The sequence below is a fragment of the Petaurus breviceps genome, unplaced genomic scaffold (assembly GCF_028583685.1).
Source record: "Petaurus breviceps papuanus isolate PSGF00001 unplaced genomic scaffold, PetGlider_PUasm1.0 134232, whole genome shotgun sequence".
Classification (NCBI taxonomy): Eukaryota; Metazoa; Chordata; class Mammalia; order Diprotodontia; family Petauridae; genus Petaurus; species Petaurus breviceps.
The window spans coordinates 1-24,303 of NW_027185680.1; the positions used below are offsets into that span (position 1 = coordinate 1).

The 24,303-nt window shown below is 44.0% G+C and overlaps 1 protein-coding gene across 7 annotated transcripts; it reads left to right on the plus strand.

Annotated features, from left to right (window-relative positions):
• Positions 1-145: 145 nt before the first annotated feature.
• LOC138174610 (TSC22 domain family protein 4-like) lies at positions 146-11,401 on the plus strand. Of its 7 annotated transcripts, none has more exons than XM_069104977.1 (4): positions 146-465; positions 754-917; positions 6,978-7,026; positions 10,908-11,401. In XM_069104977.1, exons 2-4 carry the CDS (start codon positions 877-879, stop codon positions 11,124-11,126), a joined length of 309 nt encoding a protein of 102 aa, XP_068961078.1. In that variant the 5' UTR covers positions 146-465; positions 754-876; the 3' UTR covers positions 11,127-11,401. The 7 variants fall into 7 exon arrangements, with proteins under 7 accessions (XP_068961078.1, XP_068961070.1, XP_068961087.1 ...); XM_069104969.1 differs by having other exon boundaries at positions 147-371; XM_069104986.1 differs by lacking the exon at positions 10,908-11,401 and adding an exon at positions 7,655-8,409 and having other exon boundaries at positions 220-371.
• The last annotated feature ends 12,902 nt before the right edge of the window (positions 11,402-24,303 follow it).

Here is a 24,303-nt window from a genome sequence, read left to right on the forward strand (position 1 = left end):
GAGTTGGGGAAGGGGGAAGATGAAGAGCTGACAGAAAGGACCTGGAGGCCCCCAAGTCTCTGCCCTGTCCTTCTGGCAGTCCCTGGGTTCTCTGTTCTTAAGTTTTCCTAGAAGCAGGGGCCTCACAGAAGAAGGTTTGTTTCTTGTTCCCCCCTACCCCCACTCCTCCCTTCCCCTCCCCTATTGCATCCACCCTCTACAGCTCCACACCCATTCTCTACCTCCTCCCAACCTCCCAGTAACAGCAGTGAAAAAGGAAGCAGAACACCTGGGTCTTGAGGCTGGAGCAGTGGTTTATTGGGGATGGGAGCCATGAGGGCACTATCCTGTGGACCAGCCATGGAAACTTGGGAGAAGTGTGGGGGAATGATGTAGGCAAACCTCCCCGTAACTGTATTTCTGCCTAGATTTCTCTGGCAACTAGTTGATGCTTGAGCCCATGCTGGGGATTCTATCTTTGATGAGGTGATCAAGGTGGTACAGATACAAAAGCCTCTTTTAGCCACTGCCCTCCCACCCCCATCCAAAGTGGGGCTATCTGAACTGAGCACTTCAGGACCTTGTGACCACAGAACACATCCGATGGGTCACTCAGGCATTATTTGTGGCCATAGGTCACTTGGGGTCACAGAGAGAAAGGTGGGCTAGAGCAGAAGAGAGGTGAGGTGCCAGAACCAAAACATTATGTATGATTTAAGAGTGTGTGTGTGTGTGTGTGTGTGTGTGTGTGTGTGTGTGTTTTCTTCTTTCTAGCTCCCTCTCCGAGGCTCCTGTCCTGGCTCTCCAGCCCTCTCCCTCCTTCAGGATACCAATCCCAACCGGAAATCCTCAGACCCCTTTGGAGCCTCTGCTCAGCGCTTGAATCTAGCTCGATCTATGCTTGCCATTGGTAGCCCCCTTGACGGTGATGATGACAGGTAGGAGGGACTTCCTTTTGAACTGGCTTGACAGAGGGCCTTTAAAAAAAAAAAAAAGAACTGGGACACATGAATTAAACTATGTTTATATATATATATATACATATATATATATATATATATTTTTTTTTTTTTTTTTTGCTGGGGAGGTTGGGGTATGGGGGAAGTAAGAGGGAACACAATTTCCTGTTTTGAAAGGATTGGGGGTAGGAGGGTGGCTTGTTTCTGAAAAACATGAACTAAACAAGCCCACCCTCAACCTCAGTGAAAGGAGTAGATGGGAAGATGACTTGGGTCCGAAGAGCATGAAATAAGTGAACAAGCCCACCCTTACCCTCAGTAAAAGAGGTGTTGTGACTGAAAAGCATGAACTAACTGAACAAGCCCATGCTCACCCTCAGTGAAGTGGGTGGGTGGGTCATTCTGGTTTGGTGGAAGCATCTTGTTTTTTATTCTGACCTGGAAACCTCATGTCACGTCAGGGAAGAGGTCAGGGAGTTACACTAGATTCTCTCTGCCACCAGGCAGGGAAATGGGGCTTCCTGATTAGTTCTCTGGACCCAGGGAGTACCTAGTCAGTCCTGGTGCTTAGGGAGAGCTTTGATTGTGGTCTCATCCCCTGGCCTTAGTGAACGGATCCCTTCTTCATGGTCATGCTGTGGGGGAGGATTGTTGACATGCAGATAAATGGGCAGGACTTCCTTTAGTGGAGAATGGCCTGTTTAGAGTCAGGAAGGAGGGCAAAACTTCCTGTTTCAGGGGCCAGATTTCAACATTTAAGTGTCAGCAACCCCTAACCAGAGGGAGTGAAATAAAGAGAGACTACTGGGTAGCTTGATTTTTGTCTGTGGATGTATTAGGGCAAGGTAGAAAAAACAGGGATATGACACTTTTTGTTTCATTAAGTAGATGGAATAGGAATTCCTATTTTAATGCTTTTTATAGGAGTAGGATATACTTGTTTGAAAGGTGATAAGGAATAGGATTTCCAGAGCCAGTTAGTTAGTAGGTGCTAGGAGTAAGGTGTTTTCAGTAGTATTCCTAGGGGCCACACCCTCCTCCTTAGGTCTCTTCTTCTTTCCAGCCTAAGGGACCGAGTCCTAGGGAAGGAAGATTGTGGAGAAGATAATAGAGTAGAGGCATTCCTCTTATAAATACTATAAGCTTGGTCTGTGGAAGGGATTGTTGGATGTGCGACTGAAAGATGTGAGGAAAGAGGGAGGAGAGATAGGGCCTGCCAGGCAAAGCTGAACAGAGCAGCTGTGGGTTCAGGAATGTATGAGGTGTGAGGCCTGACACCACATGGCAAGTCACTTGTTCCTATCATGGTGACTCTTGTTGCTTCCCACCCCCTTCCTTTTGGCAGGCTCCCTGGCAAGAATAATCCTCTCTTCCAAGTCTCTGCTCTTCTCTGACCTTCAGTTGCTTAGTCTTAGGTCCTCTTTACATTTCTGTCTCTGTCTTTCCATTTCTGTCTCTGTCTTTCCATCTGTCTGTCTCCTTTTCAACTTCTGCAGCCAATAATCTCTCATGGAGTTCCATTCTCTCAGCTCTTTCCTTCCCACTCCCTCCACCCTAGTCTGACTGGTTGGTTTTCCCAGTCTCAGCTTTATCCAGTTCTGCTCTGGGGCCCTAGCCCTGCCTGGCTTCTTTTGCCCCGCCTTCCTGGGCCAGCTGGTTTTGGTTGAGTCCCCCTGGCTCAGGAATGGGGTGTGTGGGCCTCACCCCACCTCTTTGTGCCTGGGAAGAGCTGGGGGACACACTGCCTGAGTCCTTCCTAAAAGGAAAACTTGGACCAGTGTGATTGGGTAAAGTAATGATGAGTTGGGAGGGAGAGCTGGGTTAGAGAGACCCTTCTCCCCACCCTCCACCCTTAGATTAGAGGTCCTGACCATTTCAATATGAGGAAGGAGAATTTCTGTGGGGAGCTGGGCTTGACATGGTTAAGGTGGAGACTGAAGGGGCTGGATCTCTGATTGGGAAAAGGGATCAGAGCCCAGGAGGCAGGATGCCTAGGCCTGAGAGGGGATGAGGACATAGTAATTCCTAGTTTTCCCTTTTTCTCCATAATAGAGGCAAGAACACTCTTTTTTTTTTTTCCTAGTCAGGGCAAGGAACCAGTTCTTTGCTCTCCGCTTGCCTTGCACCACCCTGAAGGCAGCATAGATCCGGGAGAGGAGAGAGGGAGAGAGGGTTGGATACCAGTTGATTGGCAAAAGGCCCAGACCCTGGGGGTTGCTCAGAACACTGAGTGGGGAGGAGCCCTGCTATCTCCCCTCTCTTTCTGCTTCCGTTTGTCCCTAGTATCAGCTCTCCCTGGCCGGTCTTCCCCCTCCTCACCCCTCCAATCCCTAGATCTCTTGTACTTGTCTTTTTAAACCTCTGTGTGATAAGGTCTTCCTCTCTAGAGCAGAACAACTTCTTTAGCTCCCCAACAGTGAAGGAGAGCTTGGTGTAGTAGAAGGAGGACTGGCTCTCAAGTCCGAGGACCTGTGTTCAAATCCTCACCCTTATTAGTTGTAGGATGCCTCTCAATCTCTTTCCTCTTTTGTAAAATAGGAGTTCTATAAAATAAGAGTATCTGCCTTCCAGGGTTGTTGTAAAGATTTGCAAACCTTAAAATACTATGTAAATATGAACTGTCATTATTTTTACCATTATGACCTTGGCCAAGTCACTTAATATCTGTGGGCCTCAAGTCCCTCTCATCTGTAAAATGAGGGAATTTTACTAGATGCTCTCCAGGGTCCTTTCCAGATCTGAATCTATGATCCCATGACTCTGTTATCCTGCCCAACAGGCCTGGGCTGTTTTTACTAGAGCCCCTTATCATGACTCACCCTCTCAGGAATCCTAACTGTCCTTGATGCTCTTCTCCCCCCCCTCCCCCACCCCCAATCCTCAAACCTGCCTCTTGGGACATAGACTTTTTTTTTGCTTTTTTTGGAGGGGGGAAGGCAGGGCAATTAGGGTTAAGTGATTTGTCCAAGGTCACATGGCTAGTAAATGTTGAGTGTCTGAGGTAGGATTTGAACTCAGGTCCTCCTGACTCCAGGGCCGGTGCTCTATTCACTGTGCCACTAGCCACTCCTTGGGACATAGACTTTTAATTCTGGTTCTCAGAGTGTATTCATTCTATGGATTATTAATGGGTCTGCAGGAATATGGGCACAAAACTAAGCAAGACTAGATCTCCTGTTCAGTGGTTCCTATCACCTTGACTTTTCATCTCTTTATCTGCTCCAGTTCCTCCAGTTCTTCTCCCTACCCTCCACCCTTAGATGAGAGGTCCTGACCATTTCAATATGAGGAAGGAGAATTTCTTCTAGAGTGTCCTTTAAGTGATTTATTGGCTGATCCCTTGCTGTATTCATGTTTTACAATTTGACAAAGCGCCCTAAAAAATATAAAGTAATACACAAATACTTTTTATAGCATGAATTAATAATTTGGAAGCCTCGTTGTGTCATCAAAAACACTGGCTGGCCTGCTTTTTAATTTTCTACATGGGGGGGGGAGGCGGTGTTGCCAGTAGGGTTAAATAGTAAAGGTTTTTTTTACCGGCCTTCTGTCCTCTTTAGTCCTGTTCTTTGAGGCCTCCCTTTCCCGTTGGTTACACCCCACCCCCAGCTGGGCAGCACCTTCTGCACCCAGAGCTCTGGAGAGGAAATGGAAAATACCCAGATCTCTCCAGCTTTCATCCCAGCCCCAGGGCTTGTCAGAGGTCACCTTGAAGCTACTCCTGGTCCCCCATGGAGAGGAACGTAGTAGCTACTTGGCAGCGAAAGGACTGAGAGGGAACAAAAAGCTGTTGCTCCAGGCTCCTGGGAGGGCTGGGGGCAAAAGTAGAGGTGGGGTGGGGAGAGAAGGGGAAGGCAGGACCCTGTGTCCTGGGAGAGCTAGAGAGCATAAGATGGGGGAGGGGAAGCAAAGATGAAAGGGAGCTGGAGCCAGAGTTTGAGGAGCAGGATTCCTGTGTCCTGGAATTGAGTCTAGGGAATGGTGTTTTGGAAAGGGTTTGTGGAAGGGGGAGAGGACAGATTTGGGTTGGGTTGATGACAGAGTTTAGGGTAGAATGCCTCAGTACTAAAAACAGGGAAGGATTTGTGGATTGGTGAGAGGAGAGTATTGGGGGCTTCCATGGCAAGATAAAGTGAGTCCTAGAAGAGGAACTGGGGTGTGAAGAAGAAACAGAGTCTGGGAGACATGATGATTGGCTTCCAAAAGGGTTAGGGCTAAGAAGTCAGGAAGACTTCCCTCAGTTAACTCGGGCCTTAGAGATCCCCAGGTTTCCTCACTGTTTTATGGGATCTGCTGGAGGCTAGCCTGACCCCTGGTGGTCACTTGTCAAATACCAGCCTAGGACCACAGCTCCCTGGGGCATCCTGACCTGTACCATCCTTTTTCATCTAAAAAGTCCCCTGTTCTTCTTCCAGGACCAGGCATTCATATACCTCATTTTTAGCTTCTCTCTTAAGACTCACATCCCCTCATCTCCATACTGTCTCCCCTTATGTAAAGGCTTTGAGTTCTGTTTTTGTTGCCATGGAAATACTCTATGCCCCCTCCAACAAGGTTAGGCAGCCTTTACTGGGTCAGCCTGAATTGTTGCTCACATAGCTTCCTTTATATCCACTGAAGACCTAGAGGAAGGCCAGAGGAAGCCCTGTGGGAGGAGGAAGCAATGAGGCATCTAAACCTGAGAGAGAACTCCTATCTTGGAGGCTTTTCTCAATTCTCCTCAACAGTCTCCCTCATCCCCCAACCTTGGGGATTTTATCCTCTGAGTTCTTCAGAGATAGGAGGGGAATTAAAGCACTGAGACAGGACAGAGACATTTTCTTGGTTAGGGCCATAGGATGTCATTAGTGAGGAGAGAATCTAGGTATCTTGTCCCCATAGTCTTCAACCCTCTTCCAGAGATCCAGTCAATAGCCCCTCCCAGAAGCCAGGCAAGGGGTCTGGCTTTCCCCAACTCCTCCCATCTATCTGCCAGCTTCTGGGATCACTGCCAGCGTGCGCAGGGGACACTGGTATTGTCCAGCATCTGGGAATTCCCACCCCCAGCTGGGTCTGGCCCTGGGAGATGAGCCCCCGCCCACTGTGGAGCTTTGGGGAAGGGAGGGGAGATCCTCGTGTCTCCAAGGAGCCAATAGCAGCTGGGCCTACCCCTGGGGGGAGGTGTATATCTTTCAGTTCATCCCCAAAGGCACCCATCTCCTCTCTGCTTGCCTGGCACCAGACAGACCTGGATTTGCCTGGGGGGCTCTCAGGCCCCCCAGGCATTTGCTGATACAGCCCTCTCCCTTTCAGTGGGGCCTAGAGCTTTCCCTTTCCCTCCAGAAGATGGCCCATCCAGGAGTCTCAGTTAAGTCTCTGGTATCATCCTATGAGACTCGAGTAGGGAGGTTGGCCCCCCGCCTTCCTCAGAGAAGGGGCTGTGTTTCATCCCCTTGTTCTCCCCGGGGGGCATCCCCCATCCGAGATGCCCCTGGACCTCCACCCCATCGGGGCCTAGGGGGACCTTGGCATCGGCCCTCACCTCGAAGGGGGGTGGATAAAACACTTCTCTCCCTGATTCTCTACTGTCACAGGTACATGGGGACTGGGTAAGGAGGGGGGAGGTTGGGATATGGAAGCAAATTCCTGGGGGAATTGGAAATTAGTATCCTGAACTCTTGGGTCCTGGGAGGTCCAAAAAGTAAAAACTTAGTCACTGGGGAACTGGAGCCCTGAGAGCTGGGGTGCTTGAATGTTGGCAGAGCAATGTAACTTGGATGGAGAAGCCCAGAGTCTGGGTTTTTGGTCCTAAGAGGGATGGGAAGTAGGGGGAGAGGGGGATGATGCATGGAGCTAAGGAGGTTGGTTAATTCATTAGTAAGTGGGAAAGGGACAAATTGGAGAACAGATAATTGGGGAATAGGTCTTAAATAGTCTTGGAAGTTGAAACAAGCTTGGTGGAGAAAACTAATTGCTAAGGGGCCTCAACACCTGGATTCAGGGTGTCTCATTTCCTGTCTCTTATCTCTACACCTTACATTCTCTGTGGTCTCTCTCTAGTGGCTCTGGAAGCATGGTTGCCATTGACAACAAGATTGAACAAGCCATGGTAAGGGCATTGATTTTATTCTGAGGAATATCATAGTTCATCTGTCCCTTAGCTCCTTGTCTCCGGCTTCATTTCCTCCCTCCAGCTCTCTGTTCCTGTTCTTACTTGAGACCCTATCCCCTGTCCCTAGCCCCTGAATCACTGTTCCTGTTCCCAATCCCAGACTGTCTTTTCATCTATCCTTTCCTTCTTCTCCTGCTCCCAGCTCCCTGTTGCTGGCCTGATCTTAGATCTCTATCATTGTCCTTGCCCTACCTTCTTTTTCCTGTGTGGATCCTTGCCCTGGACAAGGGAAAGAGAAAACCAATCCTCCCTGCACTTTACCTTCATCTGTTTCAAGTCTGGGGGCCAGACAGGTCTTGATCCCAGTACCACATAAGTCCAGGACAATGAAAATCTTGATTAAATAAGGAATTGTACACTTGTAGACTGGGATAGGCTGGAGTGGAGGCCGAGGGGAGGGAAGGGGGAATTAAGGAACCACAGTAGGCACTTCCACTCCTCAACTCATACAAATCCCCAAAACACAACACAAATATTCCAGTAACTTAGTCTGACTGTCCTTTTGTGTCTTCCTGTAATCTTTGTTTCATTCCTCCCCTGTCCCGTCCTCCTCCAATCCTTGTAGGACTTGGTGAAGTCTCACCTCATGTTTGCAGTTCGGGAGGAGGTCGAGGTCCTGAAGGAGCAGATTCGAGAACTAGCTGAACGAAATGCAGCCCTGGAGCAAGAGAATGGATTGCTCCGGGCTCTGGCCAGCCCTGAACAGCTGGCCCAACTTCCGGTCTCTGGGACCCCTCACCCTGGACCCCTTGCCCCAAATGGGCCTTCCTCATGAGCCTCCCTTCCCTCACAATGTGCCTTTAAGGGCTCTCACTGGGATGGAGACTTCAGTGTCCTAGACTCCCAGGCCTTTTTTGCCTTCTCTTCCTATGCAGCTTTAATATCATGAGAAGTGGTGATAGAGGGTTCAAGGTTGAGTCCAGATTTGTCTTCCCCCCTCCCCACTTTCCACCATACCCAAGGGGCTGGGCCAATTTTCCCCAAAGATGAGGGGCTGGGCCAGAATATACCTAGGCCTGGATGGGGTAGGGTTGAGGTTCAAGATGGAACCCACCTCTGAGAATGGGCTCCCAACCAACCTTTCTCTTGCCATTCTTCTGGGTGGTAAGTGGCCCCCTCCCTCCCCAGTTCTCTAAGTATCTGGGGGCCCCCCTGATTAGGAGGACCCAGAGGGAGCTAGGTACTTCTAGGCAGAGACCACTTCCCTATCTCCCAAAGTCCCTCTATTGGGTTCAGCCAAGAGAGGGGATATAGGCAATGTCCCAAGGTTTCTGGGATTCAGGTTGTTATTAAAATATTATAATAAAAAATGAGAAGAAACTTGGGTGTAGGGGCTGAATTCTCTTTGACTGGACCAGGGCTATGGGTTTCAGGTATCCCAATATTCCAGGGACCTGTCTGTCCTGTCTCCCTGGGAGCCCCCTCAGTGCTGGTCAGTATTAAAATAGAGAAGTAAAGAAAAATGAGGCATAAGACAGTAAATGTTGGATATGAAAAGAAATTGATACACAAACAGAAGATTCAGTCAGAGACAAAATCAGAAATGGGTCTTGGGAATGGACAGAGGCTGTGGAGGCTTTCCTTGAGTGGAGGAGTGGCTCATGGGGGTGGGCAGGGTAGGGGGGAAGGGAAGGAGACTGGAGAGGAGAAAGCCCACGTGCTATGGGGGTGGTGGAAAACAATGAAGCCTTTGGCGATTATGCCATATCCACCCCCCAGCTTCCCAGCATGTTCCCTGCCGGGTTCGGGCAGCTATGGGGGTGGGGGGTGAATGGGCCCCTTGTCTTTGTGCTGGGCTCAGGCCAGGCTCCTGGGGCACACAGAGCCTGTGCCAGGCTTGGCAGAGAGCCTTAGCTTCTCCCCCTTCCCTCCCCCAATCCCAGCCATGTTTAGACCCCTTGCTCCCTGTTCCTACTACTTGCCAGCCTTAGCCACTGTCCTAGGACCTGTCCCCTTGAGGAATTGCCTCTGGCTTCTGAGACTGTTGGGAGGAAAGATTCTATCCGTTTAAGGGGAAAGTGGGGTGCTTAGGTTTCCAAGGGTTTTTGGAGAGATCCAAGGAACAAAAAGCCAAACAACAGTATCCTGAGGTGGGAGCAGGGATGAGTCAGGGGCTAGAGAGCAGGTGATTCATCTGAGTTCTGTGAGAGAAGTTGGGGGAAGGAGGACAAATACTTGAGTCCTAGGAGGCTGAGAGCTAGCAGATCTCATTGGTTTGAGCCTAGATTTAAGTCTTGCAGTCAATTTCTCCACCTAGCCCCAGAACTGGATTTGAGGAATTGGGTAGAGATTGAAAGGGGGATACAGGAGAAAGTAGAGTAGGACATGGAGACATGGAACCAGGAACTTGGGACAAAGATACAGGCCCAGGATCAAGTGTAATGATTGGGAGTAGAGACAAGGAGGGAGACCTAAGGGATGGGATGTCTGGGTCCCAGAAGGAATCCAGGACTGAAAGTGAGGAGTTGAGGCTGGAGGCCTGATGGCTAGGTTCCAGACAGGTTCTCACAATGGGATTAGAACTCCCCCATCTTGTGGGTTCTAAGGCAGCCCTCCCCCCCACCTATCCACTCTGACTCCTCTCCCTGTGGGGGGGAGAGGAGGAAGGGAAGAAGAGGTGGGGGGGAGGGTTATGCTCTGAATTTCCCTATTCCTTTTCCTTTTGGTGTTCCTCTTCACCTTTCTAACTCTTCTGGTCCCATCTAGGGTGGAGGCCACTGGCAAAGTGCCAGTGTTCTTGCCCTATACCAGCTGCTGGCTCTGTCAACCCCCCTTCTCTTGGGTCCTAGACTCAAGAGGGTTGGACATGTGTTTTTCCTGGCTATTTCGTCTTTGGGAGAAGTTTAGGCTCCTGGTGAGTTTTGGGCATCCTTCTTTACTGGCTCGAGAGTCTGGATGCTCTCCCTGTTCCATGATTTCAGAGTTTCTCAGTATCCCTTGGCTCCTTGACTATAAGACCTCTCACCACCTTCCAAGCTATGAGAAGAGGGAAGAGTTTGGGGGCAAGAATAAGTGGTGTGGTGGGGATAGGAGACACGTGGAAATGGGCCTGAAGAAGAGGATGTGAAACTCCCTCTCTGTCTCACTTTCCCTTGTTCTCATCCTAACCTGTGGCCCTATTCTTAGTTTTTCCCCTGGACAAGATCTGATACCCAGTTTTCTACCCCAATCTCTGGCTCCAAAGAAAAGTGTTAAAAGAGATGGGAGAGCCAAAGAGGGTGGTAAAGGAGGATGTGAGGGACCAGTCAAGAACTCTGCTTCAGATGCCCCAGACAGCTATGTATCATTAATGTCACCGGTTTCATGGAATCCTTCCTGCATTTTGGTAGGAAGTTTGGGATGGGAAAGGTTAGTATCCTTGTCTCCATTCCTTTGGGAAGAGGGGTGTATATGTGGGTACTGTTTTTGGTGTTGATGGGGGAATCCTGTCATGTATGATCCTGGGCAAGTCAATCTGCCTCAGTTTCCACAGGCCAGGAAGGTTTTGGTAATCCACTTTTTCCCCAACCCAAATAACATTTTTTCTCATTCTAGTTAGCTTCTTCTCCACTTCCCAAATCCAGACAGCTGGGTAGTATAGACAATAGAACCATGGGCCAGGAGTCAGGAAGAAATGAGTTCAAATCCAGCCTCAAATAGCTTACTAGCTATGTGATCCTGGGCAAGTCATTCTATTTGCCTCAGTTTCCTCATCGGCAAAATGGGGATGATAATAATAGCACCTACCTCTCAGGGTTGTTTCAAGGATCAAATGAGATAATCATTGTACAGTGCTCCCAGTGCCCCATCCTTTCTCCCCTTCTCTTTCTCCTGTACAGACTGCTACTTCACAACCTCCTTCACTGGGACTTCCACAGTATGAGGATTCAAAAGAGGCAGAGATGCTGAGGGATCTGTATGTGGTACTTTGGACAATGAGGGAGCGGATCTGCGAGCTAGTCCGACGGCAGGAGAGACGGAAGCGGCGGCATTCCCGACCCCCTACCTGTACCTCATCACCTCGAGGATCAAAACAGGATGCCCGTAGTCCTCTCTAGGGGGGCCTCAGACCGTCAGGCAGCCCCTCTCTTTCCCTCGTGCGGACCCCAACTCTGGCGAACTGGAGGCTTGAAAGGCCCCTAGGTGGAGGATCAGGGCGGCAGGCTGGGGTTGGGGCATAAGCAGAGTTCTTTGATTTCTTTTCCTCTGGGGAGGAAGTACAGGACCGAGTTTGGAGTCCTGCAGACCCCTTGGGATGAGGGGTGGGTAGCACTTCACAATGTTTATTCAAATTATGTAGAGTCCTGAATTAAATGAGAGATTTGTTTCTGAAGACCTAACCAATGCTGTGTTGAAGGGGGTGGGGCATGAGCAGGGAGGAGCCCTGGGAGTTGCAACATGGCAAGGGGTCAAGGTGAGGATCCAGGTGTAGACGAGTGAGGGCGGGAGCCTGTCAGAACGCTATAGGTTGGTTGCACCCTCCCCGAGAGCTGTAGCTCTTCTCCCCAAAGGAGGGTTGAGGTGGGAGTGGTGATGCACACGGTGGTCCTACCTAGGGTGGGGCAGAAGGGATGTGTTAGTCACTGTAAAAGAGGGGCTTGCTCTAAGGTGGGGAACTTTCCCTACCCCAGCCTCACCCCTTTATGCTAACAAAGAGTATGTTAAATCCAACTCTAGCTCCTACTGCTGAGATTTCAGAAAACTGCAATCCCCAGCAGCCCTTACATTGACTGAATGTTTCCGGTGGAGGAGCAAGCGTGGTACCTCTCTCTCCTCCTCCAACCTCTTCTCCCAACATGCTCACTCCTTTTAGTCATTTTCTGCTGGGGTAGGGAGGGAACTCTTCAGCAGCTGGTGTTTTGAGTCTTCTTGGGATCTCCAGACGCCCCCACGTCTTTCTCTCTCTGTCTCTGTCTCTCTCTCTCTGTCTCTTCTCTGTCTGTCTCTCTCTGTGTCTGTCTCTGTCTCTCTCTCTGCCTTTCTCTCTGTCTCTGTGTCTCTTTCTCCATATCTCTCCCCCCTGCTACCGAAGTATATGAAGAAGGGAATGTAATGAGCCCCAGTGAAGTGAGGGGCTGAGAAACTGAGTAGGGGACCCCGGAAAGTCTATGCATAAGGGAGAGAAGTTAGCAGGTGGCATCCTGGGACTTGGAATGGGAATGGGCACCAGAACAGAGGAAGAGAGGGAACTAGATGATTTTTGGAGGGGAGGTGACTCTGGGGTCCATTCCAGAGGAGTCAGTGGTGTGCTTGTGTGTGCATATGTATGGAGGCTGAGGATCGAGAAAACTTGGAGTTCAGTAACTCCACTGAGAATGAAACCTTGAATTAAAATCAGAGGACTTGGATAAATTCATAAACTGGATAATGTCACACACACACACACACACGTACCACATCATTAGTCATGGGGATACTGTAGCTGGGAGGAGCACAGAAGTGACAAATTGGTATTTACCCATATTCTGGAGTTGGAAGAGGTGGAGAAACACAAGCAGGCTAGGGACTAAAAAAAGGAGTGGGACTGCTGAGAACTACTCTAAGATTAATTGAGAAGGGGCCTTGAGAGGGCCTAAATATCAACCCTAAAAGAATGAAGATCTGTCTGGGCTCCAGAAATAGGTCAGTTGCTGTTTTCATCTTGACCAGAGGACAGGGGCTAAGACTTACCTATAATTTCAGAATTTGAAAGTCAGAAGGAGCCTTAGAAGTCATCTAGTCCAACTCATACACAAAAGACAACCTCTCCCCCACCTCCCTGCCTTCCTCATGTTCCCCCTGCCAATAACACATTCAACAAATGATCAGCCTTTTCCTGAAGACCTCTGAGGAGGGGCAACTCACCACCTCAGAGGAAGCTTCCACCTTTGGATAGTGCTGATGATGAGCAAGTTTTCCCTGATATCTAGCCAAAATTTGCCTCTTTTGCAACTTCCACTCATTACCTCTAGTAATGAGTTTGGCCCCTCTGGGGCCAAACAGAACAAGTCCTCCACCTGAAGGACCACTTGACCGCCCTTCAGATATTTGAATACCACTGTCACGCTCCTGTTCCCTTCCCCATACTGCAGTCTTCTCCAGGGTAAACACTCCAGTTCCTCTAACGAATCTTCATATGACTGGGTCACAAGACCCTCTTCACCATCCTGGTTCCCCTCCTCTGGACACTCTCCAGTTTATCAATATCCTTAAACCTGAACATCACTCCAGATGAGATCCAACAAGGGCAGATTGTAGTGGAACTATGACCTCTCTGTTCTTGGAATCTATCTCTCAATTCAGCCCAAGATTACATTAGCTGCTATTTTTTTTTTACATAATATGACAGATTCATACTGAATTTGTAGTCCCCTAAGTCCTCAACATCTTTTTCAGAAAAACTGCTGTTCTCTTTGCCCCAGCAATACCACTTCCAGGGCTGTATCCCAAAGAGATCATAAAAATGGGGAAAGGACCCACATATACAAAAATATAGCAGCTTTTTTTGTGGTGGCCAAGAACTGGAAATTGAGGGGATGCCCATCCATTGAGGAATGGCTGAACAAGTTGTGGTACATTAATGTAATGGAATACTATTGTGCTATAAGAAATGATGAAAAAGTGGGCTTCAGAAAAGCCTGGAAAGACTTGGATGAACTAATGCTGAATGAAGTGAGGAGAACCAGAACACTGTACACAGTAACAACCACAGTGTACCATGACTGACTTTGATAGACTTAGCCCTTCTCAGCAATGCAAGATCCTAAAATAATTCCAAAGGATTCATGATGGAAAATGCTAACCACATCCAGAGAAAGAACTATGGAGTCTGAATACAGAATGAAGCAGACTATTTTCTTGTGTGTGTGTGTGTGTGTTTCTTTCTCATGGTTTCATTCATTCTAATTCTTCTCTATAACATGACTAATGTGAAAATATGTTTAACAGGAATGTATATGTAGAGCCTATATCAGATTGCATGCCATCCTGGGGAGGGGAAAGAGGAAGGAGCAGGAGAAAACTTAAAACTTATGGAAGTGAATGTTGAAAACTAAAAATAAATAAAATAACTTTAAAAAACATGCTGTCTCCTCCATCATTTGTGAAGTTGATTTTTGTATACTCAAGTGCAAGCCTTTCAACTGATCCTTATTGAAATTTGTCTTACTACCAGCCTGGTGCTCTAGCCTGTCAAGAGTCTTTTGGAACCTAACTCTGCTATCCAATGTGTTAGCACTCTACTACTACTACTACTACTACTACCACCACCACCACTACCACCACCACCACCACCAGTACTACTACTCTACTACTACTGATAATAGCAACAATAATAGCTAACATTTATATAGCATCTGTCTAGCTATACTTCTCAGCTTTGTGTCATCTGCAAATCTGATACTTATATCTATGCCTATATCCAAGTCACTGATAAAACTACTAACCAGCCCAGGATTAAACACAGATTCCCAGGGTGCTCCAGTGGAGATATCCTGCCATGTTGACATGGAACCATTAACCACAGTTCTTTGAATCTGACTGATCTGAATGCATTATCATTTATAATCTATATCTATCTTCTTCATAAGAATAGTAAGAGAAACTTTATCAAAAGCTTTATTCTGCTCTAGGTAAACTATACCTACAGCATTCCTCTTCTGTACTAATTTAATAATTCTGTCCAAAAAGGAAATCTGATTTTCTAGCCATGACCTGTACTTAATGAAACCATGGTTATTTGTGATCACCACTTCTCTAGCTAAATTTTTGCCAACCAACTAATGATCTGTTCTAAAATTTTCCTAGGAATAAGTTTATTGGCCTATAGTTTGTAGACCCTCTTTTCCTTCACCCCTCCCCCCTTCCACTCCCCCCCCCACCAAATCAGAACAGTTGCCCTTCTCCTATCTTATGATATTTCTCTTGTTCTCTGTGATCTCTCAGATACTACTGTATCTCAGCAATATCTTGACAATAATGGTAACAAGGGCTGGGCTAAGTGACCTTGAGTTCATGAAGGGCAATTTAGGTGTTCTCTTTTTTTTTTTTTTAAGTAATCGGGGTTAAGTAACTTGCTCAAGGTTACACGGCCAAGTGTTTCTGGGTGGGTGCTAAGTGTCTGAGCCCGGATTCGATCCCCAGTTCATCCAGACACTGGAGCCAGTGCTCTTACTCGCTGTGCTACCTGGCCACCCCAGGTGTTCTCTTAATAATCTCCTTATGTCTCTTGGGCATCAACTCCCTGTGAGTCATTCTTGTTCTACCATTTCCAGTGCAAAGGTCATTCTATTTTGCAGGGAAAGCAAACACAACAAGAACTGAGCAGATTTCCCTTCTCTGTTGTCAGTTATCATTCTATCCACTCCAAGCAAATCTCCTATCCTTTCTTTGATTCCCCCCTTTTCTCTGATTATAGATATAAACAAGTAAACCCCTCAATCCACTCCTTTTGTTTGTTCTTCACTGCCCTGCCACAGAAAGCTCATTATTGTAATAATTTCATTATCCTTTAAGATCTCACAAGATCAAGAGATCTTTAAGATCTCTTGGTACCTCATCTTATCACTACCCTCTGCCACTATGATCAGAGGATGGGCTAAGAACTTCAACAGCTCAGATGCCTCGTTTCTCATCTGGTTTCACTATCTAGAGACTTTGCTGATTGATTTCTCCACCATACCCCTGTGGTTGGGTACCTTCTCCCTCCCACTCCCCTACTCTTCATCTTCCTTTTGTGTTTTGTTTGTAAACTCCTTGAAGGTGTGACAGTTTCTTTTTCTGGCTTTTTTTTGGAGGGGCAATTGGGGTTAAGTGACTTGCCCAAGGTCACACGGCTTGTAACTGTTAAGTGTCTGAGGTTGGATTTGAACTCAGGTCCTCCTGACTCCAGGGCCAGTGCTCTATTCACTGAACTAGCCTAGCCACCCCAAGGACAGTCTTTCTTATTTCACATTTGTATCTAGAGTGTCTGGCACATAGTAGACACTTCATAAAAATTAATTAATTGTTGACTGATTCTTTGCTTCCCTTGCCAGTCTCAGCTTATTCTCAGCTTTAGCATTTCTGACACTATTTTACAGGATCATTTATTCACTGTTCACATCTATTCTATACATTTTAAAAAATCTAAGTTAGTTGGTGAATTCTCTGTGCATCTACCTCAGTCTTTTCAGGCAAAATCTAGACTATACTCAGGTTTCCTCTCTTTCTCTGGTACAGGCTCTAAGAGGGAGTGGTTACTTTTACCCCAAGCTTCTCATCATTTCCAGCCCAGCAACTGGTTGTTCCTTTTTAGGGAAGATTAAATTCCAAATTCTTCTGCCTTTATACTAGTTCACTTAGTGAATCTCATCAACTCTATGCAGATGATTATCAAATCTACCTATCTAGTCCTAACCTCACTCTTGATCTCTAGTCTTGCAACTTCAATTGTCTATTGGATATCTCAATCTGGATATCTCATAGACATCTTAAACTCAACATATGCCAAACTGAACTCACTATCTCTCCACCCCCAACTCACTGCACTTAGTAATGCATCTCTTTTACATCTCCATTTAACTCCATTAGTAATTTAATCACCATACTCCCAGTCATGGAGGCTCACAACCTAGATCTCATCCTCAACTATTCACTCTCTCTCACCCCACCCTCCATATCCAATCAGTTACCAGCTCCTGTTGTTACCTTCATAATATCTTTCATATACACCCCTTTTTATCCTCTGACACTGCCACAACCTTGGTGTAGGCCCTCATCATCTTACATCTTCACTATTGCAATAATCTGCCTCAAGTCTTTTCCATCCACATGGTCCATACCATTTGGTTGTCAAAGTGATCTTCCTAAACTTCAGGTGACATCCTTGCCCCATTTATTAAATTTAAGTGACTCCATGTTACTGCTAGTACCAAATATAGAATCCTCTGTTTGTCTTTTATAGTTCTTCATAACCTTATGTCTTCCTCCTCTCAAGATATTGGGAGACACCCTGTTTTCCTGAGCTGAAAATTGTGTCCTGAGCTTGACATAACAACAATCCTTTGCACTCAGCCTCTGGATGATCTCTCCCTCTGGCAAAATCACATAATTATTGTATTGCTTTGACCAGCATCAGGTATTCTCTGAGCTCCTATAAGCATCAGACAAGCTCCGACAAGTACCCATGTTCTGGTAGTGAAGTCCTGCTATGAATCAAACTTATCTCATAGTTGCTGTTACCCTCATTATCAGGGCCATAGCTCACTGCATAGACATAGGTATGGGTATTGAGATCTGCCTTCACTAAAGTGGGTCCCCCCCAACTAGGATTGGGGCTCCAGCATGTGTCCTCATTTGCAAGCCATTTTGCTCATTTTGAAATTAAACTTTCATTTGATTCCTGACTTTCTTGTCTTTATCCTACTCTGTTTGGCTCTGGCCATCCACAGGTTAGAGGCTGGTTCCAACCAGTTGACACTACCTTCCCAATATTTTTACACCCTTATTCCATGTACTTGTGATCCAGTGAAACTGGTCTTTCTCTTCTTCCTCACAAAAGATACTCCAGTTTTGTTGCAGTACCTGTTCAGTACCTTTTATAGTTTGTTCTGATTAATTGATGAATCTCTATTGTGAATATAAGGTAAAACCAATTATTATGAGATAAACCATTTAATGAGCAAGATTGTATTTTATCAAAATTTGTTTTCTTTTTTTAAATTCAATACAATAGGCTAAAACTCCTCAAGTTTTGAGGTTTGGGGTCCAATTAAGATTTTTTTCTTTCCCTTAATTGGCAGGAAGGATTTTCTTTTGTAGAACTGAAAGAGAAGAATATTTAATTGGGCAAAGAAACTCTAGTGGAACCAAAAAACTTGATGTATTGATGATAATGGTGGAAGTCAAATAAATGCCCTGAATGACAGCAGATTTTTCTGTCTTTCTGTGGGATCATTTCCATTTTTAAGGAAACATTTTCTTCATATAAATCCCTGGCCTAGTTTTAGAGGAAAGCAAGATACTGAACTTCCAATCATGTATATTGGGACAAATCCAACACTGAGGCACATGAGTCTTATCCTAGATGCATGTTGGAAGAACATTGTTGGAAATCTTTCAAGATCTCTATATATTATACTGGAATCAAGCAATAGCTTCAATGCCTTGCAATATTTATTGACAAAGGGACTTTTGCTATAGTCCTCATGGTTCAATACATGTTGTTTGTGATTTACTTCTATTCAATGGACTGTGGTCATTACATAGAAAGCAAGGAGATCTTAACATGGGTCTTCAAGATTCTTTACGCAGTAGAACCATAACAAATCTATCTGTTTTTTTTTCCTTTTAACTGAAGAACATATTCTTGAAAAGGATAAGCACATTCAGACTAGAATAAAGTAATTGACACAGAACGTCTCATTTCAATTGGAATAATGATGTCAATTCCATGGATAAAAGTAGTGTAACAAGGAAGGATGTTATGTGGTACTTTCAATTTTCAAATTGCCCTGATTAAGCAATGAATATCTATTGTGGATATAAAGAGAAATCGTTTGTTATGAAATTTAATTGGTAAGATTCGATTTCATCAAAACTTCTTTTCTTTCATTGAATTCAATATATTAAAATAGGCCTACACTATTTTAGTTTTAAGGATTTAGGGTCCAATTCCTTTATAAAGTATAAATCCCTTTATGTTTCAGCTGATGTAAAAAAAAAAGACTGGGAGTAATCATGTTCTCAATCCAAGTTAAGGATAAAATAGACATAATTAAAAGAGATAAACAGGAAACTACACTATGTGTCACCAATATTATCCTATATTACTTTAGAAATGCTAGCAATATGGGGCAGCTAGGTGGCTCACTGAACAGAGCACTAGCCCTGGAGTCAGGAGGACCTGAGTTCAAATCCGGACTCAAACATTTGACACACTTACTAGCCGTGTGACTTTGGGCAAGTCACTTAACCCCAACTGCCCTCCAAAAAAAAGCAAAAAAAAAAAAAAAGAAAAGAAATGCTAGCAATAGCAATAAAAGAAATTGAAGGAATCAATGTGAAGTGAGGTAATAAACTACCTCTTTTTGCAAATGATATGATATTTGGAAAATCCTAAGGATTCATTTAAAAATAGTTAATTTATAGTTTAATTAATAATTAACATTGAATATTTTTAGCAAAGCACTGGGATGTAAAATAAACTCATATAAATGATCCGCATTTTTTATATATCATCAATAAGAGATAGCAAGAGATATCCCATTTAAAATCATTGTAGACAGCATAAAGCATATCTGAAAGTATACCTGCCAAAAGAGACCCAGGAATTATGTAAACACAATTGTAAAATGTCCTTTAAATAAATAAAGTCAGATTTAAATAATTGGAGAAATATTAATGGTTCATGGGTAGGCAAAGCCAATAATATGGGTTGAAAAAAGGCAATTTTACCTAACCAATCTATTTATTCAATGCCATCCCAATGAAATTACTTAAAAATTATTTTACTGAGTTAGAAAAAATAATAACGAAATTCATTTGGAAGAACAAAGGATCAAGAATCCCAAAGAAACAAATTTTTAAAAGTGTAAGCAAAGGAAGTTTGGTAATACCAGACCTCAAGCTATATAGAAGTCAGTAAATATCAAAACTTTCTGGTACTATCTAGGAAATAGAGGGGTAGATTAGTGGAACAGAGTAGGCATACAATACATAATAGTAAAGGATTATAATAAACTTGTGTCTGATAAATGTAAAGATTTAAGTTTTGGGGGTATGAATTCATTATTTGGTAAAAATTGTTGGGAAAGCAGTTTGGCAGAAATTGGGCATAGACCAATATCTTTTTTGGGGGGGGAGGTGGGGAGGTTTTAAATAATAAATGCACTTTATTTTTTAATTTAAAATTCAGTTTCCCCCAATAATAAGTAAAAACAAATGTTAACATTTATTTAAAAAAATTTTTGAGTTCCAAATTCTCTCCCTTAGAAACAAGCAATTTTATATGTTATGCATGTGTTGTCATGCAAAATGTATTTCCATGTTAGTCATGTTCTGAAGAGAAAACACAAACAAAAAAACCCCAAGAAAAATAAAGTAAAGAAAAGGTATGCTTCAATCTGCATTCAGACTCCATCAGTTCTTTCTGGGGAGATAGACAGCATTTTTTCATCATAAGTCCATCAGAATTATCTTGGATCATTGTATTGCTGAGAACAGCTAAGCCATTCAGAATTGATAATAAAATATTGCTGTTACTGTTACAATGTTCTCCTGGTTCTGCATATTTCATTTATATAGGTTCATGTAAGTCTTTCCAGGTTTTTCTGAGAGTATCCTGCTCATCCTTTCTTAGAGCACAATAGCATTTCACCACAGTTATATTCAACAACTTGTTCAGCTATTTCCCAACTGGTGGACATCCTCTCAATTTCTAATTCTAATGCCACCGCTAAAAAAACCAAACTGCTATAAATATTTTTGTAAATATGTAGGTCCTTTTCCTTTTTTTTTTAATCTCTTTGGGATAGTAGTGGTATTGCTTGGTCAAAAGGTATACATGTTTTTATAGCACTTTGGCTATAGTTCCAAAGCACTCTACAGAATGATTGAATCTGTGTACAGCTTCACCAACAAAGCATTAGTGTCTCAATTTTCCCACATCCCCTCCAACATTTATTTTCCTTTTCTGTCATATTAGTCAATCTGATAGGTGTGGGGTGATCACTCAAAGATATTTAAATTTTCTCTTCTCTAATTAATAGTGATTTAGAGCATTTTTTTCCCATATGACTACAGATAGTTTTAATTACTTTGTCTAAAAACTGCTGGTTCACATCCATTGAACATTTATCAATTGAGGAATGCCTTTATTTCTATAAATTTGGCTCAGTTCTCTATATACTAGAGAAATGATGTCTTTATCAGAGAAACTTGGTGTAATTTTTTTTCACAGTTACTATGTATTTTCTTTTATTGTATTTTACCCCTGTTTATTCTCTCTCTCTCTCTCTCTCTCTCTCTCTCTCTCTCTCTCTCTCTCTTTCTTTATCTCTCTCACTTTCTCTGATTGCTTGCAACATTTTCTCCTTGCATTGAGAGCTCTGGAATTTGGCTATAATATTCCTAGGAGTTTTCATTTTGGGATCTTTTTCAGAAGGTGATTGATAGATTCTTTCAATTTTTATGTTATCATCTGTTTCTAGTACAGTAGGGAAATTTTCTTTTCATTCTGTCTATTCTCAATAGTGTTTTGCTTCTAAATTTTACCTTCCCCAATCTGCTCTTCCTTATAATGGTCACACCCCACCCTTATATTATTCCTTTCCCCTTCTACTTTCCTGTATGGAAAGATTTTTCTAACCAACTGAGTATGTATGTTATTCCCTCTGAGCAAATTCCAATGAGAGTAATATGCAAGTGCTCCCCTCATTTCTCCCATCTTCCCCTCCACTGTAAAAGCTTTTTTGTGCCTCTTTTGTCAGATAATTTATCCCATTCTACCTCTCCCTTTCCTCTTCTCCCAATGAATTCCTCTTTCTCACCTTTCAATTTTATTTTTTTAAATAATCATCTCATTCAACTCACATCCATATCCTCTGTCTATATCTACTTCTAACTGCCCTAAAAATGAGAGAGTTTTTAAGTTACAAATATCATTTTCCAATTTAGGAATATAAACAGTTTAACTTTATTAAATCCCTTATAATTTTTCTTTCCTGTTTACCTTTTTATGCACCTCTAGAGTCTTCTATTTAAAAGTCAAATTTTCTATTCAGCTCTGGTCTTTTCATCAGGAATGCTTGAAAGTTCTCTGTTTCATTGAATGCCTATTTATTTATTTTTCCCCCTCTGATGGGTTATACTTAGTTTTGCTAAGTAGACAATTCCTGGTTGTATTTCTAGCTCTTTTGCCTTCATATTCCAAGCCCTCACATCCTTTAATGTAGAAACTGCTAAATCTTATGTTATCCCAACTATGATTCTACAATATTTGAACTGTTTCTTTTTTGCTGCTTGCAATTTTTTCTCCTTGACCTCTGGAATTTGGCTATAATATTCCTGGGAGTTTTCTTTTATTTTTTTAAAATACTTTATTAATTTATTGTAAAAGACTGACTATATTTCCCTCACTCCTATCCCACCTCCCACTTGTTCTATTCTCTGCTTTGATCCCATACCTTTTCAAAAGTGGGTGCTTCCAACTTCCCTCCCCCCCAGCCTGCCCTCCCTTCCATCATCCCACCTCTCATCCCCTTCCCCCCTACTATCCTGGAGGGTGACATACCCTATTTAGTGTGTATTTCATTCCCTCCTCAAGCCAAAATCAATGGGAATAAGGTTGACCCATTCCCTTTTGCCTTCCTAGTCTTCTCCTCCATTGTAACCATTTTCCCTTGCCTCTTCTATATGAGATAGTTTACCCCATTCTGTCTCTCCCCATCTCCTCTCATTATATTGATCTCTCACATCTTAATTTCACTTTTTAAGTATCATCCCTTCCTATTAAATTGGTCCTGTGCCCTCTATGTATGTCTGTAAACATATATACACACATTCACATCTGTATTCATACGCCCATATACCTTCCAATATAGACATATATATATATATATATTTCTATTCCCTTCAACTACTGAGAAAAGTTTCATAAGTTACAATTATTGATTTTCCATGAAGGAATGTTAATAGTTCAACTTTGATAAGTTCCTTATGATTTCTTTTCCCTGTTTACGTTCTCATGCTTCTCTTGCTTCTTGTATCTGAATGTCAAATTTTCTATTCAACTCTGTTTTTTTTCAGCAAGAATGCTTGAAAGTCCTCTATTCCACTGAATGACCATATTTTCCCCTGAAACATGATACTCAGTTTTGCTGGGTAGGTGACTCTTGGTTTTAATCCCAGCTTCTTTGACCTCTGGAATATCATATTCCAAGCCCTTCAATCCCTCAGTGTAGAAGCTGCCAGATCCTGGGTTATCCTGATTGTGTTTCCATAATATTCAAATTGTTTCTTCCTGGCTGCTTATAATATTCTCTCCTTTATCTGGGAATTCTAGAACCTGGCTATAATATTCCTAGGAGTTTTCTTTTTGGGATCTTTTTCAGGAGGTGATCAGTGGATTCTTTCAACCTCTATTTTGCCCTCTGGTTCTAAAACATCAGGGCAGTTTTCTTTGAGAACTTCCTGGAGGATGATTTCTAGGTTCTTACTTTGATCATGGCTTTCAGGTAGTCCAATAATTTTTAAATTATCTCTCCTGGATCTATTTTCCAGGTCAGTGGTTTTTCCCATGAGATATTTCACATTGCCTTCTATTCTTTCATTTGTTTGGATCTGTTTAACAGCATCTTGATTTCTCATTAAGTCATTAGCTTCCATTTGCTCCAGTGTAATTCTGAAGCAATGATTCTCCTCATTGAGCTTTTGAGATTCTTTTTCCATCTGGCAAATTTGGCTTTTTAAGGCATTCTTCTCCTCATTGCCCTTTTGAGCCTCTTTTGCCGTTTGAGTCTGTTTTTTAAGGTGTTATTTTCCTCAGTCAGGTTGTTGACTCTCCTTTTGTAATTTTCTTGCATTGTTCTCATTTCTCTTCCCAATTTTTCCTCCACTTCTCTTATCTGCTTCTTAAGGTCCTCTATGGCCTGTAACCAGCTCATATTTTCCTTTAAAGCTTTTGGTGCAGGAGTTCTGATTTCACTGTCTTCCTCCTGTTCCATGCTTTGCCCCTTTTTGTCCCCCAAATAGGAGTCTAATGTTGGAATCTTCTGTCTGCTTTGTTTCCTTTGCCTGGTCATATTGCCCCTCATTCACTTGACCCCTGGGCTTTTTGCCATAGTAGGACTCTGCCACCAGACAGGGGAGCTTTTGTCCCAAACGCTGGAGTTTTCTCAGCTGCTGGAAGTATTAGATGGGTGCCCTCTCTGAGGTCTCCACACCCTCTGGCAAGCTGGACACACACCCCAGGACCTCCACCCTAGACTGCAATCCAGATCCAAGAAGGTTAAAGCAAGAGCGATTACCCCTCAGACTGGTGCTTAGTCCCCCTACACTCTGCAGGCCAAGAGCTAAAGCTGCCACATGGCACTGGCTGGCTGTGTACTCCCACTTACTGGGTCCCAAAGTACAAACTGCACTGACCTCTCACTTTGTCCTTTGCATCTATGTGTTGATAAATTTGGAAACGGCCACAGCTGCTGCTGATCTGGAGTCCCTCCAGCCAGGGGCTGGTCAGGCCCACCCTGGATCTAAAGCCTTGGTGTGGGGCTGGGC